At 35.5% G+C, this 21,639-nt stretch overlaps 1 protein-coding gene across 28 annotated transcripts in view; it reads right to left on the reverse strand.

Annotated features, from left to right (window-relative positions):
* Window positions 1-21,639, reverse strand: part of TRIP12 (thyroid hormone receptor interactor 12) — a 137,903-nt gene that overhangs the window by 65,358 nt on the left and 50,906 nt on the right. For 11 of the 28 annotated variants that reach the window (XM_074314508.1, XM_074314545.1, XM_074314534.1 and 8 more), the window contains exons 3-5: window positions 18,896-19,018; window positions 17,284-18,086; window positions 1,748-1,853 (exon numbers count right to left, since the gene is read on the reverse strand). In XM_074314508.1, the coding sequence (XP_074170609.1) occupies window positions 1,748-1,853; window positions 17,284-18,086; window positions 18,896-19,018 (1,032 nt within the window). The remainder of the gene's footprint in view (window positions 1-1,747; window positions 1,854-17,283; window positions 18,087-18,895; window positions 19,019-21,639) is intronic. The other 17 variants (XM_074314592.1, XM_074314570.1, XM_074314562.1 and 14 more) reach the window with 5 other exon arrangements.

The raw sequence follows: 21,639 nt of genomic DNA on the forward strand, positions 1-21,639 counted from the left end.
AGGCACAGCAAGACCATGTACACAGGAAGTGATTTCATGTGCACTAAGAAATTGGCCATGAGCAGGAGAAAAGGAGGCTGCAGAGAAAGACAAGATACTAGGTTACCTGACTTCACATACAGCTTAAAATTCATTTTCAACCACAGTAAATTCAGTTTATGTCTCAGATTATAAACCTTACGTAAAATGGTTTCAAAATTTGGCCCAAAGTAGAACAAAAGCTCCGAAGAACTAAGAAATTTTCTCAGAGGTCCTGGTAAAAGTACACCCACACTTGTAACAGATACTGCAGGTTCGGTTCCAGATCACCACAATAAAGTGAATATCGCAATAAAGCAAGTCCCAGGAATTTTTGGTTTCCCACTACACATAAAAGTTATGTTTATACTATACTGCAAACTATTAAGTGCGCAATAGCATTATGTCTAAAAAAACAATGTACATAATCTTAATTCAAAAATACTTTATTGTAAAACACTCTACTATCTGATCCTTCAGCAAGTTGTAACCTTTTTATAACTGGTAGAGGGTCTTACCTTCAACTTGTAAAAAACACAGTATCTACAAAGCGCAATAAAAGCAAACTGCTGATACAATGAGGTACGGCCTGTATTGCCAAGAAACCTCAAAACCAACAGGTGTACTAGTAACTCTAGATATTTTAAACAATCCAGACAGAACTAGAAAATAAGTGTAAAAGTAGATTAAAGTGGTCACGGTCCTTTAGCTATGACTTATCGGCAACAAGTCATACTGTTTATGTCACCGTCACTACTGTACCCATTACCAACAGCAGACAGTCGATCACTTTAGAGAAGAACCAAAAGTGCTAAAATGTTTCTACTTACCTGAGTTAGAGGAGAGTTAAGGCAAACTAAAATCATTCGCCCCATCACTGGGTTTTGGCACATGTGGTAGAGAACAAGCTACACATAAATGAAAGAAAAATCCTACATGGCTGCAAATAATTAGCAGCACAAGAGCACTTGATCAACTCAAGCCTGAAAATCTGAGATGAAATTCCAAGAAAAAGATTTTTAACTTTAACCTAAGATTCTCAACTATTTAATAAAAGTATGTGAAATAATAACACTGTATCACATCAAAGGTAGTCGATTTTCTGAAAACAAACTCCAAAACAACAACTGAGAGAAATGGAAATTAGAGACGTGAAAGAATACAAACAAAACCTACATTTTTCCTTGCAGGACAAGTGATGTAATACAAAATGAAAATTAAGTACATCTCTCCCCATCACCCATTAAACTCAGTAACTGGTGCCAACACTTTTAGAGAAACTAATTAGGCAATATTGTGGCCATTAAAACAGGCATTCCTTTAGATTTATTAATCACACTATTGCGAAACTTAGCTACCTTAAACCAAAATAACCCAAATCCAAATCTGCATAAAGAAGCTCATTAGAGAGATACTAGGCAAACTGGAATTCCAAAAACAACCAATGTCTAACTATTGGCAATAACTGTGAAAATAATGTAGCAATAGACAAAAGGTAGAGGATAAAAGTGACAAAAAAAGTCTGAGCAAAACTTAGCAAAAACATGTAAATAAACATTGGGAAAGAATTCACAAAAATACTACTTATATTAGAATAAATTTCTTTATTCAATATTCAAGTGAAAATTTTTATAATTTTTTTAAAACTTACAAAGTTAAGGATTTTGATGAAAGCTAAACACAGATAATGGACTAATCATACACAGGAAAAACCCAAGTCATTTATTACCTGGCACTAGCACAGGAGCCCGTGGTCTTTTGGCGTGTGCTCCGCCTCAAACTGGGGAGCTCAGCAGGTGGGGATTCACTGCGCTTCTTGGTAGATTTCCTTAAACCTATACATGTGAAATGCAGAAGTAAAGTTTTTAAAAAGAGAAGTTAAATTAAAAATTACAAAATTCTTCATGTCATCATCCTGGTCAAAAGACCACCCTATCTTCCCAGGGCCACCATCGCCGTCTGCGAGGTTCACTTCCAGAGTTAGCCTTTACTACTCACCTGTCCCCAGTGGACAACTTAATGTGGTTCTTGGCACTGCTGTTCAGGATAAATCTCACGTTGGCCCAGCCTCAAGTTATCCTACACCATGAATGACAGTCTCTCTTCTCTCAGACCATCCCCTTTAAAAGTTCCTACCACATTTCTACTCCTCTACTACTTTGCTCCACTAACTAAAGCCAAGAGAATTTTTTGTATATGTTATATTTCAGAACTTTACTAAATTTATCATTTAGCACTTCACTGTCTTTCCACTATCCCATTTCACCTGGTTTATACATAAGGCTATGAAAACAAAATACTTTTTCTTTACATCACCCCATCAGCAAGGAATATGAACTTGAGCTATCGTTATTAGAATGTCCAATTCACAGTATAATTAGGGAGGGAGTCCATCAAGCACACTTTACATGTTATTCTGGAAGCTAACGAATACCTTTATAGAGGTGATAAATTCTAAAAAGGTATAACAATTAAATAAAGTTTATTACTACTTTATGGACAATGGGGAAGCCATCAGAGCATCCATCTTCCCCAAACAATGTTATCACACATGACGACATACTGGGCAAGTGTCCTCTAGCTAAACAATGGTCTCCAACAATGAAAGGCCTCCAAAGTCAACAAGCATATTTCCATTAGAACTGTGGCATCATCTTAAATAGATGTTAACTTTTGCAGACCAATTATACAATAACAATTCTCCAGATCACTGGGCTTTTTCCTAGGAAGTTGTCATTTTTGAGTACTTCAACTGCTTTAAAGTATAAAGAAAAAATTATTTACTCTTGATTTTGTTAAAAACACCAATAAAGGGTCTGGGAAAGAGGGGGTAAAGATTCTAAATATCTTCTTGACCTTTTAGACTCAATTTAAAACTTCAAGTTCATTCAACCTGGGATGGTACTTATCAATACACATATAATGAAAGTTGCCAAGTGAAGAACAACTTATTCAAGAACCTTTAAAGAGAGAACAGAAGCTATAAAAAAAATTTTGTTTACACAGACATTACCATTTAGAAAACTAAACCATACCTTTCAGGCTTTCCCCTCCCCAAAATAACCTCTGTGAAAGATTATCTATATTCCTCAAACTAGTATAAAAGGATGAAAGAATAAAACTATGAGTGAGGAAAGAAGATTGGCCTCGGGGTTTAAGTTTCTATTTTTAGTTTTAGGTTAATTTTCTATATAGTATATTGCCAGAATTATCTGATGTGATCACAAATCTATGCCTGATATTCTCTACTATTTTATCTTTGCCTGGACACACAGTCCAATAACCTGGAAGACTGGACATGGCACATGGACAGATTATAAAGCTAGCTGAATGTATTTAGCTAATGAATATCACTATTTTTTAAATATTTTTTAAAATTCAGAAATTATATTTAAATATTTCAGAAAATATAAATTATCCCTATATTTCTATCTGAATTGTGTGACTATGAGACTAGACTAAAAATGTACAATTTAAAGACACAGAAAAAAACATGAACGTACATTACATTAAAACACTGCAAAAAACCAAGTGCATTCACTTAGAAAGCACTTTAAAAACCTTGTATTACTGTCAGTAACTTAGTTCACGTAACATTGAAGTGTCTTCATACATGCTATGATATAGTAATTGACCTTAGCACAAATTTTTACATGTATTCAGTGCCATTCAAAAACAAAAAATTTCAACTTAATGTACTGTGGACTACTGCTATATTGCTAACTTGAGGTTGACAGTATACTTTTTGACCAAACCACTTTTTTACACGTCACTACTCATGACCTATTTAAGACTTTGGTGTTTAACTTTCTTTGAAACAACTTTATGCAAATATAATACCCCTATGGTAAAATGTACTCATTTTAAGTGCATGGGGTTCAATGAGTGACAAATGTATTCACCCATATAACGAACACCACAATCAAGACACAGACCATCTCCATCACGCGAAAGCCTTTGTGCCCTCGCAGTTAATCTCCTCTCCAACACCATCAGGCCCCTGGCAACTACTACCGATCCGCTATTTGGTCGCTACTTCCTATTCTAGAATTCCATGTAAATGCAATCATTGTGTTTTGGAGATAAATTCATGTTGTTGAGCATATTAGTAGTCTGTTTCTTTTTACTGCGGAGCGGTATTCCTTTGTGTGGATGTGCACAATCTCTTTATCCATCCTTGGTGTTAGAACTTTAAGAGAACTATACAAAGTTGTTAAAGAAGTAGGGCAGAGAAGAACCAAACAGGAAACAGAAAAACATTAATAACTCATGTCATAAGCATACTACAGTGTAAAATGACTGTTAGGCTATGACATAACTCCACCTAGAAGAGATAACCCCAAATATGTTGTCATCTGAAAGGCAATCCCCTAGTTAAGGAGCTGCCACGTACAAGGCTGTTTCGTGGAAAAGAGGTTTCACTACTTGTAACAGTAGCTGAGCCCAGAATGGGAGACAAAACTAACTTTTATGTAGTCTGCTCCAAAAACTGAAAAGGGAAAATCTCACATGTGGTGAACATTGGTAATTAGAAACTTACTGGCATTTCTAAACAAATCAAGTCAATCCTTAGAACTATATAAATTCTGGGAAAAAGGAAAATTGTAGCTGAAACAGTTTGGTAAATCAAGTACTTTCTAGAAAGTAGGGATACCTTAACCTTCTTTTTCAGCCATGCAGCAAATTGACGATGCTAGAATGTACTATCTTCACAATTTTACACTGCCAATGGAGTTTTTTAAAAAAGCATTTCCAGATATAAAGTTATGACAATTCTTATTTTTCATACACAATAATATTAACTGACTTGCTTAAAGGTGCATAAACCAGCCAACCATATAATTCCCAAGCTTATTTTGAATCAGAACAAAGTACTACACGTTCAATACAATACACTTCTGGCAAAGTATTAAAATTTTGCTTTACTTGTTTAGAAAACTTTAAAAACTCTTTATAAAAATACAGTATTTTTGTAGAATTAAAAGGTATTTCCTTCATTCTACTGGTGAAAGAAGGAGTATTTTAATAGAAGAGGAAACGTGGTAATTGTAAACCTACAACCTGCTGAAAACCAATTAAAACACATGTGCATGGGGAACACACACACTTACATAACACACCCCTTTCCCAGGCTCTGTAATGCAACAAAACTGCATTTATCATTTATTTTTATGATGCCACTCTGAGAAGCAACAAGAATATCACTGGTCAGATCAATATATTCTTATCCACAAAGCCTTGTGTGTGACGAAGTTAGGTATATATGTAGACATTATTAATCAAAGCTCTTGACCTTATTGCTATAATATATGTTATTTGTTCCTACAAATATATTCCTAGAATATTTATTCCTTTGGATAAAGGTGAAACTGGCAGTATTATTCTCTTAAAAGTCCAGTTTGATTTGTTCTTCTACAATATAGGTAGATCTTACTCTTTTCTGTTTTTTTCTTTTTAACAAGTATTCCTAACCCCAAACTAGTTTACTCAAAATCCAGGGCTTCATATTTTAAAAAATGAGTCCTCTGGCAAAGTATGACATTTGAAATGTGAAATAATTAAACCTCTTATATATCTAATTATAAGCTTGGATTTTTAAATACAAACATTTAAAAAGAACCAGCAGATTGAGGGCCTTAGATATTTTACCTTCTGGACCCGTTATTATTATGAAAAGATGTTCTTGGGTATCTTCTACTTGTTAACTGATTTTTCATTTCTACTTGAAATTTTAAGAAGTACTTCTCATTGCATTATATAGCTGTGAAATGATTTCAATTTTGTCACTGTGCAAAGGAAATGAGCCTAGTAACATGGGCTGCCTACTTCACTACCAGTCACCATAGGTGGACAATTCCAATTCTTGGAAAAGTTAGGTTTCCCCTCTTAATTGTGTTAAGTTACTTTTAAAGTAGCAACAAACAACTGTGTGATACATATTCGCTGTCCTTTTATTCTACTTTTAATTCTTATATGATCTGTCATAGGTGTGCTAATCTTTAATATGGTATATACACATATAGCAGACTTATTACAATGAATATATAGCCCCCCACCCCATCACATGATTCTAAAGGAATTATTAGCAACTCTTTTTCTGAGCATCCTGCTTTTTTTTTTTAAGGAGGGTGCAGCTCACAGTGGCCCATACGGGGATGGAACTGGCAGCCTTGGTGTTATCAACGCTACGCTCTAACCAACTGAGCTAATCAGCCACCCCAAAGTTTTTTCTGTTTTTCGTTTATTTCACCCTGCTTTTTTTTTGTTTTTTTAATTCTCTGGGGAGCTATCTCCTACCCCTTCTCCACTGGGTACTGATGGAACTGTTAATCAGTTTACTCCTACTGTAAGAGTGGGACTCGAATTGGCCAGACTATTTCAATCATCTCCAATTACAACTCCAGGGTGGCGGGACGGCTCAGTCAGTTAGATCACGAGTTCTCAGCAACAATTGCCGGTTCAATTCCAGCATGGGATGGTGGGCTGCACCCCCTGCAAGTAAAGATTGAAAATGGCAACTGGACTTGGAGCTGAGCTGCGCCCTCCACAACTAGACTGAAAGACAACGACTTGGAGCTGACGGACCCTAGAGAAACATACTGCTCCCCAATATCCCCCAATAAAAAAATAAAAAATAAAAAAAACTCCACAACCACCATCCTCTTCCCTCTACCATAGTGATTTGTTCAAGGATAGGCATATGACCCAAGGAGAAATAAGGGACTTTCCTACAGTCTGACCTATAAATGACTGGATAGTATCTTCGGGAAGTAAAGGAATGAGGGGGGTCATAAGTCACAAGGATTGGATTGGAAAAGGCCATCTTCATTTCAGCTCCTGGATCCATGCCTGAAGCTAGCTGACTTTTTGGCTTTACCAATCATGTCAGCTGATTTCCATTCAATTTTGATTGAATGTCCATCACATATAAACCCAAATCTTCTGACTATAAGTCATTACTGTATGAAATTTTTTTATTCTAGAGTAAGTGTCAATGAACTACAGACTGTGGGTCAACTCTGGCTGGCGGCCTGCTTTTGTAGCCAACTAGCTAAGAATGTTTTTTACACTTTTAGAGTTATAATAAAAAATAAATGAAGAAGATATGACAAAGACTGCATGTGGTCAGTAAAGTGTAAAATATTTACTACATAGCAGTTCCAGAAAATGTTTACTGCCCTGGACTTTGAGGAGAAAAAGGAATAACAGTAAAAATACTCACCTAAATTTTGAAAATCAGTCAAAAATTTAAAGGAAAAAACCTCTCCAAAACAAAATAAATCTCTTTATGTTTTGGAAAGAAAAACAGAAACTGAGCTAATAATAAAAGTTTCAGTATTAATTTCTCCAGAATATTAAGTATCTTGATTTTTTAACTTATAGTTTTTGTTATATTCCTGCAGAAAGTAAATACATTTCCATTTTAAAATGGAGGAGATAAACCAATGCGTAAGGTACACAAACCGATACTTTAAACAAGGGCAAATATCCACAAAAAAATTGCTATAATTCATTTACATATATGTGTCAAAGGATGACTATGATTATCTTTAAAAGACAAATCTCCAATTTTTTATAAACTAAAAAGAGCTAGTAATTAGTTACTTTAAGTATCCATTTATTTACAATGTCAAATCTATTTCAAAGAGTTTTCAGAACCACTTTTTTCCTTCATAAAAGGGAAAAAAAGCACCAAATAACATAACTACTGCCACACAAGAGCAGTTAAATTTAGAATCATGTGATGCGGCCATTTTGCTACTGGAAAAATTGTACCTAATAAAGAGAATCAATTAACAATGGGTATAGTTTCAGTGACCAGCTCTTGATTCCCTCAGCCAGCACAGAATCTTGAGAACATGGTATAACTTGGTATTGTTGTATGTCAATTTTTCAAGTTTATACATCTTTATTAATGGCTACTTTGCTTAAGTAAATTCAAAAAATGAAAAATAACCTATCATATAAAAAGGGATCATAGATGTTTATTCCAAAATCACTCTGTAGGAATAAAAGAGAAGTTTTGCAGATGACAGTGAGGTAAATCCAAAATGGAATTTTCTAACTCAAATTTTTATTTCCTAGTCAATGCACAGCAATTTCATGCACTGATCTGGCAATATGAATTTAAAACATTAGAAATGAGCAAATATATTCACCTAAGCATTATTATTTATAATAAGAAACAGGAAAAGAGCTAAATCTCCAATAAAAAATGGGTAGGGGCGGCCAGACGGCTCAGCTGGTTAGAGTGCGAGCTCTCAATAACAAGGTTGCTGGTTCAATTCCCGCATGGGATGGTGGGCTGTGCCCCCTGCAACTAAGATTGAAAAAAATGGCGACTGGACTTGGAGCTGAGCTGTGCCCTCCACAACTATATTGAAGGACAATGACTTGATGGGTCCTGGAGAAACACACTGTTCCCCAATATTCCCCAATTTAAAAAAAAGTTACATAAACATCAGTATGATAATAAAAAACTGCAGGAAGACAGTGTTAGTTAATGAGAATGTGAATAAACTGGCATTTTTACCCTGGTAGTGGGAATGTAAATTTATTTTAGGGGGCAATTTAAAATGTACATCAATATTTAAAAAGAATATAACCAGTGACCTAACAAGGAAATAATGATGTAAATTACAAAACTATAGTTAATTTAAAAATTTAGAAGACTATAAATGCCATTAGTGGAGAATGGGCTAAACTAAGGTATATCCATACACAGACATTAAAAATGATATAATTTATAGTGTTGTTGTTTTTTTTAAAAGAAAAAGATCTATTAATAAGAGTTTTGCCAGATAAAGCACTTTTGGTTTCTTCATATCTAAACCATGGATACTACCTCATTCTGACATTGTGAGGATGAAATTTAATGTACATGAAAGTGTCTAGTATGGAGTCTAGGCTTATAATAGACACACAAAAACCAATACCTGTCACTTACAAGCTCCTTCTTTTGAAAAAGTATTTGCATATACATAGAGAAGTGTCTGCCTCATAAGTAAAGACAGAATGTTGAACACACAAGCATTTACTTCTGTCCTCTCATGAAACTCTACTAAAATAGCATTAAAAGAATCTGAGGCCTAAGTCCACCAGGATAGGAAGAATGGGAGACCACTCTTACAACACAATTTTAGAAGATGAAAAGCAGAAATTCCAGTGCTAAGTGCACTGGAAAATCCAGAAAAGTGAAGGTAGAAAACTACCAATTAGAATTGACACTCAGAATCCAACAAAGGTTCAGGAATTGATGGTCCAGGTACACTGGACAGACTTCAGAGTTAAAACTGAGGATTACTTGATGGGCTGTTTATGAAGCAGTCATATCCCCTCCCCCAAATGCACAGCTGAGGCAGGAAAACACAAGCCTTTATTCTTTAGAAAGTATTAGGTTGATGCAAAAATAACTGTGGTTTAAAAGGCTGAAAATAACTGCAAAAACCACAATTACTTTTGTACCAACCTAACATAAAATAAAGAAATTTTTAATTCAAGTACACAGTTGCAAATAGGTTCACCATACCAAAAATGAGAGGAGAGAGGGGATCAAGTATCCCCTCTTGAGACACAATGGATGACATATGGCTTCTTTCCTAGGCCTCTTCTCCAGCTCAGTCCACAGAACTCTGGAGGCCTTCACCTCCAGGAAGGATTCTGAAAGAATGTTCCCTGTGGAATTTTACCAGCTAAAGAAAAAAGATCTAAAAATAATGACAGAGGAGGTTTCATAATGAATAGCCCTACCAGTGCACTAGAGAGTGAATCTCAGTCAAATCTCATCTATGTGCTGAGAGCTTACAAATTAGATTTTTGGTCTCCCTACACTGAGCATGAGGAACTAACCAGGAATTACCAGAATCTGAGGAAAATTCTTAGCATGAAAGCCAAAATTAAACCAAACCCAACCTCCCCCCCCACACACAAAAATACAACATAAGAGGACTGCTGCAAGCTAAGAAAACTCACCCGTATGTCCTCAAAAAAGAAATGCATCCATAATAATAAAAAAAGGAGATGAGAACAAATTAACCTCTTGAAAATAAAAACAAGATAGCAAATATGGGGGGAAAAAATCAATAGAAAGGTTGGAAGAAGTTGTTGAAGGAATCTACCAGAAAGTACAAAAAGAAAGTAAGAAAAAATTAAGATCAGAACCTTAGAAGGATACGCACACAATTATCAAAACAATAGATACAAAAAGAGAAAAAAAACAATAGGGTAAGCATCCGTCCTGGTTTGCCTGGGACTATTGTAGTTTTAAGGCTGAAAGTTCTGAGTCTTGGGGAATGCCCTAGACCCAATGGACACCAGGACTGCTGGTCACCCTAATAAGGAATGAAAACAAACCCACAGCTATGGCAGCATCATGACATTTCTAAATAATGGGGGTAGGGACATCTGGATGGCTCGGTTGGTTTGAGCACGAGCTCTGAACAACAGGGTTGCTGGTTCGATTCCCACATGGGCCAGTGAGCTGCGCCCTCCACAACTAGATTAAAGACAACGAGCTGCCGCTGAGTTGCTGGACGGGCGGCCGGATGGCTCAGCTGGTTAGAGCACGAGCTCTCAACAACAAAGTTGCAGGTTCAATTCCCGCATGGGATGGTGGGCTGTGCCCCTGCAACTAAATATTGAAAACGGCAACTGGACTTGGAGCTGAGCTGCGCCCACCACACCTAGACTGAAGGCTGACTTGGAGCTGATGGGGCTTGGAGAAACACACTACTCCCCAATAAAAAAAATGGTTAATAAATAAATGAGGTAAAGATATGCACTTCCAGAAAAACAGATTATATATATAACAGATCAGGAATCAGAATGTTTGCAGCATCAAAAGCTAAAAGATAATGTAATTCTTCAAAATTCTGAAGGAAAATTATTTCCAAGCCAGAACTCTATATCCAATCCATCAAACAAGTATCAAGGTTATATATTTTCAGACATTCAAAATCTAAAAACAATTAAAAAGCATTTTAAAATCTCAAGCACTTTTTCTTAGATAGCAAGTAGAAGATATGTTCCATCAAAATACGACTAAACCAAGAATGATACGGAATCAGAAAACAGGAAAGACTGAAGAAAATCGAGAGGCTAAACGCAATGTAACCAGCCATAAAAGAGCAGCCATCCAGCATCCTCCTTTCTTCAGAAAACTGGAAACAGATGCATGTGAACAGCTTGAGAAAAGATTCTGAGATTCAGACAATTAGTAGAGTCTGGAGGTGAGTGATGGGTTCACAGAAGAGTAAGCAAACAACTACAAAATGTTAAATTCAGGGTGGAAAATGTGTAAGAAAGGAAAAGCTCCTACATGACTGTAAATAGCATTTATGTAACCATAAAAACGTTGAGCTTTGAGCATGACCAGGAAAATGAGAAACATGTACAGTATGAGTTTGGTGGGTGAAGGGTTGGTGTAAATCTTCCATAAAGGGCATGCAATAGTACTCACACTGAAAAATATCAACAAGTAGACAACTGAGCACACAACTGAGAGACGCTAAAATAAATACCAAAATAATCAGCTCTGCAGAAGACAGGCAATGTGGTAAGGGGACTGCTTCTAATAATAAATCTCAAATAACTTGACTTTAACCTGCAATTAAACATTGATAAATATAAGGAAAACTTTTTAGCAGGATATACACACAAGGAAAGAGGTAGTCCTCAGTGATGGGATGAACTTATTTTATATTTTTCTTCTTTGCATGTTTTGGTCTTTTCTGGATTATCCTTTTTAAAATAATATATTATAATCAAGGGTCAAAAATATTACAAAGTTCAAATATAAAAGAGCAGCATGCAGTTTTCCCTAACTTACAGGTAAAGTTTAGTAAAATGTAATTTGACTAAATTAACTCTTATTCTAACCTGGCATACAAAAATACACACCATGGTTGTTTAAATTTCACAATGTAAAAGAAAGCTTTCAAGAAGCCAGTGATACCTGTTTCCATTTAACCTTTTTTAAAAATTCGGCAACCCACTTTTTAAAATTTAGTATTTTTTTAAAGCCACAACTATGTTAGGAATCACTGTTGGTAATCTTTCAAAGCAGGTACATATTAGAACTATTAAAGTTTTAAGTTTAAATTATTTTAACAGCTGCCTTATAGAAAATTTTTAATGCTCAATCCTCTTCTCTTTAAGCTCCTCACCCAACACCTCACAAGGCTAAAAGATAATTCGATTTTATACCCTCACTAAGGATGACCCGACAAGATCCAACAACGTGAAACCAAGAGTTTCACCAAGTTCTTTTCTCCTATTCAACTCGTTCTTAGTTCCTCCCTCCACGCTAGAAGTGCAAAGAATCATGTCACGGGCTGGTGGAAAGAGAGAGTCCTAACCTAGGCAGAATTACCTTTCCAGAACTCAGCATCTGCCTGATTCTTGTCTAATTCTAATAATGGCCACAGGCTGCATGGAAGTCACCAGAAGAATTTGAAACTCAAGCTGGAAATAAGTGGCAACTACTGCTATGTTATTAATAATGTGCACATAATGTCCACTTTAAATAATGAAGAAACTAGATCTACAAATAGACACATCAGACTGGAAATATAATACCTTTAAATTTTTCTATAAATAAGTTCCATAATTACCCCGATTTGGTCACAAACTGTTTCTTACATTTCTATGTCATCCGTAACCTTCTACTATTCAGACAGTACATACTTTTAAATAGTCAAATTATTTCAAAATTGGCTTAATTTAAAAATGTAGATTAGTAAAATATATTTTGAAACCAAATGAATTATAAAAGTATCTTTAAATATTATATTTAAAATATTATAAAAATATTTTTTAAATCATTTGTATTACTACATTTCCCCACTGGTTTTACATTTATGCTAAATAAGAATGTCTATGTACTTAGCTTAAACAACTCACAGCAAGAATAATTTCCTAATGCATATTAAAAATTGTCATATAACACTATCCTTTCTGGGGTACTCTCAAGACTTCTGCCAATTGATACAGGGTGACCTTTGTCCTAGAGCTATTCTGATGAGCTGCAGCTGGCAAGCCACAAGGCTTCAGGAAGGCCATCAAAAAAGTAGCTGTTGCACTAGTTTTCCTGCCAGCCCGTTCCTCAACCAGGAACTTGTTCCTCCGCCATTAAAACAGTTGCCGAAGCAGCAGCACACCAGAAAAGGTCTTCTTGCTTAAGTGTCCTAACTAAATGTCCTATCATTTCCCCAAGTGAGCTCCAGGGACCACTGCTACCTAACCAAGATAAGAGGTGCTCAATAAATTTATAAAATACTGAGTTATGCAGAAGTCACCATAAGATTTCTCACAGCTTTCCCCATGTTCATACGTATCCCGAATCTTCCTGAGTAACATTTGGTCACGAGGAAATGGGTTTCACAAAGCACCATGTAGTAGTTATTCCTACAATTTGGAAAAAATTTGCTTGACCATGAAGCTTTACTGACCAAGCATACCTTAGAATGAGCCTTTACCTGAGGAAACATCACATTCTAATAACAGGTTCAGAGAGAACTTAAAATTTGAAGAAAACAAATCATCTCCCCAATTTGGCACGCTTTCTATGTCACAAAGCATTCTCCATTTTTTAGACACTTTACGGATTTTGTTTCCCTGAGATATACTAATCAGAAATCCGCTTCTCAACTTCTATCCACTGAATCTAATTCTGCCCCCTGGGTTAATATATATACATACACACGCACACACACACATATAACACAATTCATGATGCATACAAAAACCCTTCAAATATATGGGAACTCTCAATTCACCATAATGTTTATATAGTACTTTAATTTTACAAAGCTGTTTTCACATATATTCATTCTTTCATTCATGCTTCCCAAGAATGAGTATTAACATTCTGCAAGTAATATTAGGGATTCGGTTGCTAATGATTTGCCCAATCACACAAAACTATCAGGAAATAACTTTAAATCAGGGTCTTCCAAATCTAAGGATAGCTACTCTTTAAACTGGTAACACTGCTCTGAATGTTTTCTGTCTTAAAATACTCACCCTTCAGTTGTGCGCCCTAAATTTAGTAATGCATCCCTTTACTAAGCACTATGCCAAACCTCCTCACATATTTATTTATTCTCCAAATAACTATTATGACCATTTTATAATGAAAAGATTGCAAACTTTCCCATAGTCACCAACTGATAAAATGGCAGAAATAGGATTCAAATCCAATTTTTTTAGCTCTATAGTTAAGAGCTCTCTCTCCCCAAAAAACCATTACTTGAAATCCAGCAAGTCCCCTACAATACCTCATTTTGCACCTATATTCTTACATAAAATTACCAAGTACTGCCAATTCTCTTGCAGTATTGCTTGTTACATCAACTCTTTCCTGAAGTGATATACTTAATCATGCCTAAAATTCACCTTGCCCTTTTGACTTCAGGAAGCCTTCCTATATTTAGCTCCCCAACCTACTCAATTCCTTTGAGTTCTATTCTCGCAAGTGATTTCTGAATCAAATGGCCTAGGTTTGACTCTTGGCGCTATTACTTTTTAGTTCTGTGACCTTGGACAGGTAATTTGACGACTGACCCTGAGTTTCCTTGCCTGGAAAGTAGGACCAGCAGTACCTGCCACACAGGTCTACTGAGGAGTAAATGAGATGATCCATGTATTTACAAGTTGTCAGGCACTTGTGTCAGGCACTTTAAATATCTCTTATTATTGTTTTGAAATGCTTTTCACTTATTTGAAAAGTAAGTATGTAATGAATGGGATGATATAAATCCCTGGTTCACAGAACATTCATTCCTAAGGATGAATCGATTAATATGAGTAAAGAAGAATCATATAAAACCTTGTCTCCTATGGGATCTTAACATCCCAGAGGAGATCCAAAGATATTACAACAGGAATACACAGTGAACTAACATAGGTGAAAAATAAGTGGCACAGCAAAGAAAGCAATGGTTTCAAAGCCACACATTCTACCACCTTTGAATCCTACCTCTGCCACTTATGAGATGTTACTCAGACAAGTTATTTCACCTCCTCGGAATAAATTTCCTTAATAACTATCATCAAGCACAATTTTTTCTTTTTTTGAAAATTAAACTTGACTGCATATGTAAAATGCCTGGCACTTATAAGATGCTAAACAAATACTGATTCCCTTCTCTTATTTCAACAGCTTAGACTATAATGAGCTTAGAACTAACTAGGACCATGGCAGTGAAAATGGAAAAGCAGTATTAGTGACCATAGAACACACACAGACTTGAAACTAATAAGTGAGTTTGTGACCACATGCGGAGTTTGATAGAATATTTAGACTGGTTTAATTATGGCACAAGGAAACATCAAAACTCTCAGAAGTTCCTCATTGAGGGCAACTTCACAACCAAAGAAAACCCACTGAGAGTCCCCTGGTAGGCTCCGGCTTTCTTTTAAAAATCATGTTAAGAGAGTTCTCTCTAAAAATAGAAAGCTTGTCTCTGAGAAGAGTTGAGGACATGACACTCAAGAACAATCTGCTATCACCTGGTCCTGGACTCGCCTAGAAATAGAGCTGAAAAAAATGAGCTCTTCAAATGACTCAGAGCAGAAGGCAGAAAGGCAAGGAGCATGCTACAAACTAAACCTGGACCATTGCCTGTGGAGTTCACACAGCTGCTACAGACAATGGGCACGCATGCACACACGCATACACGCTTCCACTTCACTTGAAAGCAAAAAGAGTAAGAGGAATAAAAGTGGAGGCAGGTAACTCCAATTGTCAAGAAAACCTTGGCAGGACCAATATTTAACTTGGCTGTACCTTTTTAAACAAGCCTTTTATTTTCTTTTGACTTCAAGACACTAAATCTTAAAACTAATACCAGTATCTTCAAATTGAAAACATTTTATACTACATATATAAAATACCAAATAGAACAAAATTCTACAATCTAAAAGACATTACCTTCACAATAACTCCACCATATAGGTTATACGTAAGATTTTATTTAGTGTCTACTAGCATTCTTGTCAAAGTTTAGTTAATACTGAATCAACTGAAAGTAGTTACAGATTGCAGGGTTAAACTAAACAGAGCTGGGGCGGCCAGTTAATTCAGTTGGTTGGAGCGCAGTGCTCTTAACAAGGTTGCTGGTTCATCCGTCACATGGGCCACTGTGAGCTGCGCCCTCCACAACTAGACTGAGACAACTACTTGACTTGGAGCTGATGGGTTCTGGAGAAACACACTTAAAGTTTAAAAAAAAAAAACTAAACAGATAACAATTAGCTCTAATTCAATATTAGGTTAGGCTGATTCAACATTCGCTAAACTCCAAGAAGAGTAGTAGACACTATATAAAATCTGCTAAACCAAGAAAAAGTTGTAGTTCTATCAAAATGTGAACCTGAAATTTTCTATGAGGGCTCAAAAGCAGAAAAGATGGTCAAAATCAAACTTCTGGTTAAATATTATAGAAATGAAATGCCTAAAAATTTCTGTTTAGGTTTCTCAAAACAGAAAAAAGAAACACTTTAGCATCACAGCAACTGCATAATTGAAAAGGTTCATCAGTTCTAATGAAATGAACACCCAGCTTCCCAAAGCAGTCTTTTGGAAAAAAGAGAGGAAGAATGTGCCTCAAGACCCCTTTTCTCCCACCTGGTTTAATTCTTTACATGAATGTACTAATCTCAAACGTTAGTTCTTTCTACTCTACTACAAGCTTCAAGAGGGCAATATTCTTTCCCATTTACCTAGGACCCAAAGCCCCAGTGCATGGAACATAAGAGGTATTCATCTTCAGAGTAAACTCCTTAAAGACCATAAAATATTACATGTGAATAAGGTTTAATTATACTAAAGTACATTGATTCTAATAACTTAGCTCAGTGTTTCCATACATCAAGAATGTATAGCAAAAAGAACATTTGATCTCCAACCTTGGTCAAGAGCAACTCATAACTAGAATAAATTTGTATCTGGTTATAGAAGAAAATCCAACTTGAGGTCCAACCCTGATATTAGAAAATAATTAGCATATGATGCAACAACAAAGGAGAACACAGATACTAAAACGTGGTGGTTTATTAATAAGACAGCATTCCTTATCTGTCTCCATAAAACTAAACGTGGTATCAATTATGTGCTGTTACATAGATACAGATAAATTAATAAATTTAAGGCTGCCCCAGACTGGGGGGAAGGCGGAGGGGGTCTGACTACCTTGAACACGATCACTTTTGACAAACCAAGAGAAACTAATTTAAAGGAAAAAAATGATCTTTCCATAAACTTACTTGCTAATTTGGCCTGTAATCCAGAAGGTCCAGGTTTTGATGTCTCTGACTTAGAAGACCCTGGAAGAGACAGTTTTGTTTTAGGAAGGCTAACTTTAGGGCTGAAACGCGCAGCCCAATCAAATTTTGAAGAGCCACCAGTTTTACTCTGTTCCTTTTCCCTGCTACTTCTTCTGGGGCTGGGGCTGGAGGCTGAACGGGAACGCCTGGCTTTGTTCTGGTCTTTCCCTTGTTTCACCCTGGCACCTGGTGGAACAGTGGAGGAGGCCGAGGCTACAGCAGAAGACGAGGAGGAAGTAGAGGCAGCAGAAGAAGAATCGGTGATGGCGCTACACCCAGCTTTGGCCGAGGCGGCTGATTTTGAAGCCAGCTTGGTAGGTTTTGCAGATCTCTCTTCAGCACCCGTTGATTCAGACACAGAACCACTCTTTATACAAGAACTCTCTGTCCTCTTTCTTTTCTGACTCCGGGAACTACCAGTGGCCCCACTCTTTCTGGTATGAGCCTTGCTTGTTGATGGCGATTGTGCAGATTTCAGTTGTTGCTCCTGGTCTAAATGTCTCTTCTTTGACTTACTGTGTGGTTTATTTGCTTCTGAGGGAGATTCAGTATGCTGAAGTGCTTTGGGTTTTTTTGCAGAGCTAGGAGAATTGGTCCTGTTGTAGTCTGGACTAGCACTGCGTTTCACTCCTCGAGAATTGTCTTTCTTAGGCACCTGCCCCGTCTTCTGCCTTTCTGAAGGATTGGCTCTGTCGGGATCCTCTGGTTGTGGGACTATGACAGCAGATGATGAACTGCAGCTTCTAAGAGGTTAGATAAAAAGGGAGTTAATATCAGCCTGCCATCGTTAAAACTGTCATATAACACTTATTTAACTTCTCTAAGCTGTGAAAGTGCTTTAAAAAAAATAATAAAGTACAAGTTTCCCTGATAAGTCCACTACTAAGTAAACATAGCTTTTCAAATGGTTCAAAGTAGGGGGCCAAAAAAGCAGATGTGACTCTGGATGGTAAAATATTAAAAGATCAGGTTAATTCTTTAGCCCAAAGATTACTGACACTAACACTGCTAATAACAAAATAAGAACTAAGATTACAAGAAAAAGAATGCTTAGTAGTTCAGAATCAGTTGAAACTAAAAGGTTGATGCTCTATTTACAAACAACTTCGTTCAAGCTTAAAGAAGCATTAAATTGCTTTCAAAATGAGGGTTAGAAATTTTTGTATTGTATTATCATTAAATCTTTACAGTTACATTCCTTTCCAAAGACTCCTACCAATTAGATCTTAAGAAATCACTGACCTCTCGCTCTGACAATTAAAAACTAAAAACTAAACAAACAAAAAAAGAAAGTAAAACGGCACTTTGGATGCCTGCAATGGTTTGTTAAGCAAAAGGGGAACCTCACAGCTCTCTAAGCACAAAAAAAAAAAAAGTCTAGGGCATGTTGCACCGACATCACTGCACAGCTAATGAACTATTAATGCAAAAAGTTACACAGAATAATGAAAACACACATCATAACACTGGGTTAACCTGATAAATTTTAATATTATGCAATGATTCATATGCAAATAATTCTGCCTTGAAAATAAGCAATGTGAAGATTTACCTTTTAGAAAGGTGTCCCCTTGACAGTTCAGTAGTATTAGACTGCACTTTGGGTGCCTTAGAATTAGATTTTCTACTCTCAGGAGGGCTATATCCCTTATGTTTTGCCTGCCCTAAATGTGACCTGTCAGCAGAAAATCAAAACAGAAATCTATCAGGAAAGTGAGATGCAAATACAATACTGAAAGTGAAATATTTTTTCATTTTTTAAAAAAGCCTCCCAATTCATTATTGACCCTACCCTTTTCCCAAATATTTCTATAATTATTATTCTATCAAATAATCTGGCAAAACAAACTGCCTCTCAGAACTCCCTCAATACCGCGGTTAAGATGTTTTATTACCAGTTGTCATAATTGCATAGTAACATCATTAGGTTGGTGCAAAAGTAATTGCGTTTTGTTCAATTATTAACGTTTTAAACTGCAATTACCCTTGCACCAACCTAATAGTTGCTTAAGCAATAATGAATTTTTCAGCGATTTTACTGTAGACATTCAAATATGCTCAATTTTTGCAAAACACAAATCTGGACTTTAGATCTAAAAACTACTTTTAATAGACAATGTGACTATTATAGCTTCAAGTTTACAGAAATTGCAATTTGTGATCCCTACAATGATACTGATGCCCAATCTGTACATTGTAATTCAGGTTAGCACAGTAAATGCAGAGGCAAATGAAATCAATTCTCAAACTGATTTTACACAGAAAAATCATTAAAGCACTAAATAGTAAATAAGCTTAACATGAAATCAATAGTGGTATTTGCTAAGAATTTAAAGCACTAATCAATAAAGTACACGAAAACCCAAGTCCTAAAGAGAAAGAGATAAAGAATTTACAACAAAATATTCTAAACAGATTCAGAAGATTCTATCATTGATACATGGCTGGGTTATATTTATAATAAATCAAATCCTTGTCAGCACTGTTCTACGAGCAAGTTTGAGGGACACAAGATTTACATAAGCAAAGGAAGCATGCACTGACTGATATGTACCCAGAAAGGCTAGTGTTAACAGAGGTGAGATAGTAATATTATTAGCAGATGCACTTTATGTAATTCACAGCCTACATCCATGTAAATCATGTAAATGTCATAAAAGCATATTCTAATGAGAATAAGCAAGTTTCATTAATACCAAAGCTGATTACTTTGTTTAAAAAAAAATTAAGGTTTTCATTCTGAACACCATCTCAAAGTAACTTAGAAATAAGTCGCTATAAACCTCACACGAAAATTCTAATTGAATCTGTAAGGATGCCATATAGTTCTTAACGTATCATACAAGTTCCACATCTCTTTAAAAAGATGATCTAAGGTTTCTTGTCTCAGTATCTTTATTTTTTCTTCCATTTTTCCAGAATTCAATACTGGATTCTTGAAAGAAGATATGAAATTAGATTCTCAATGAAAAAAAAAACTTCTTGGATCTGTAATACCATTTTTATTTCATTTTTATTTAAGGTTCTAATCTACAACAGAATCACTTTCTAAAGACTTACAAAAACAGATCAACTACTAAAAAACCCTTGGTTAGTCTTTCAAGTGTCTTAGTCTTCACTTTAGTACTGAATATGTTTTTCTTCAAGGTATGTATCTTCTCTGGGTGTAGCCAAATGAAACCTTGAAAGATTTTTATACACTGTTATTTCATTTTTATTTTTCCTGGTCTTCCACTACAGACTAAAATTTTGCTGTATCACATGAGTTTCTTAGTAAAGAGATTTAACTTCTAGGACTTGTTTTTGTTCATATTACATGTCTAGTAAACATACCTAAGTTCTACCCATGTTTGAAGAAATAAGACTGAGAAAAAATTTTAAATCATTTCATAGTTATTTTAAAAGGTGTAATGTTTCCGTTTTCAGGGTATACAATTTACCATATTTTGCCATGTATAATGTGCACTTTTTTGCCCAAATTTGTGAGGGAAAAATAAGAATGTGCATTATGCATGGGTAGTACTAATTCCGTATCTATAAAAATGTTTTTAATTCTTTTACATATGCTTATGAGCTAAAAGTGTAACTCTAGAAATCAATAACGATATCCACGTGCAAAATAATACCTTGGAATACGGTAATAGTTTTTGTTGCACTTATGAAGAACTTACAACAACAAAGAGTTCTTGGCCTTCTATGATGTGTAAATACTGTAAATTTGTTACCGGTACATAGAATTTCTTATAATACCTTTTATCTGGTCTTGTGTTTTGTAATTATTTGTTCCATAAAATTTCTTGTACCACAATACATTAAAAAGTAAATGCTAAAATTCCTTTATAATACAAAAAAAGTGCCTAAATATAAACAAACAAAAATTTGAATTAAATTAAAATGGGGGCGGCCGGTTAGCTCAGTTGGTGCTCTTAACAAGGTTGCCAGTTTGATCCCCATACGGGGTACTGTGAGCTGCACCCTCCACAACTAGAGTGAAAACAACTACTTGACTTGGAGCTGATGGGTTCTGGAAAAACACACTTACATAAATAAAAGTTTTAAAAAAAAATTAAAATGAAAGATTTTTTTCCTTGAAAGTTTGGGCCAAAAACATGGGTGCACATTATACATGGAAGCACATTATACACAGCAAAATATGGTAATATCCTGAAATGATATTTATAAATTATGTCATTCAGGTTCTCTACAGTCTTAATTTCATAAAGTTTGCTATAGATCAATTTTTAATGGAATCACAATTTCTGCTTCAATTATAAAATTTAAAATAATCCTTAATAT

Source organism: Rhinolophus sinicus, linkage group LG01 (genome assembly GCF_036562045.2).
Source record: "Rhinolophus sinicus isolate RSC01 linkage group LG01, ASM3656204v1, whole genome shotgun sequence".
Taxonomy (NCBI): domain Eukaryota; kingdom Metazoa; phylum Chordata; class Mammalia; order Chiroptera; family Rhinolophidae; genus Rhinolophus; species Rhinolophus sinicus.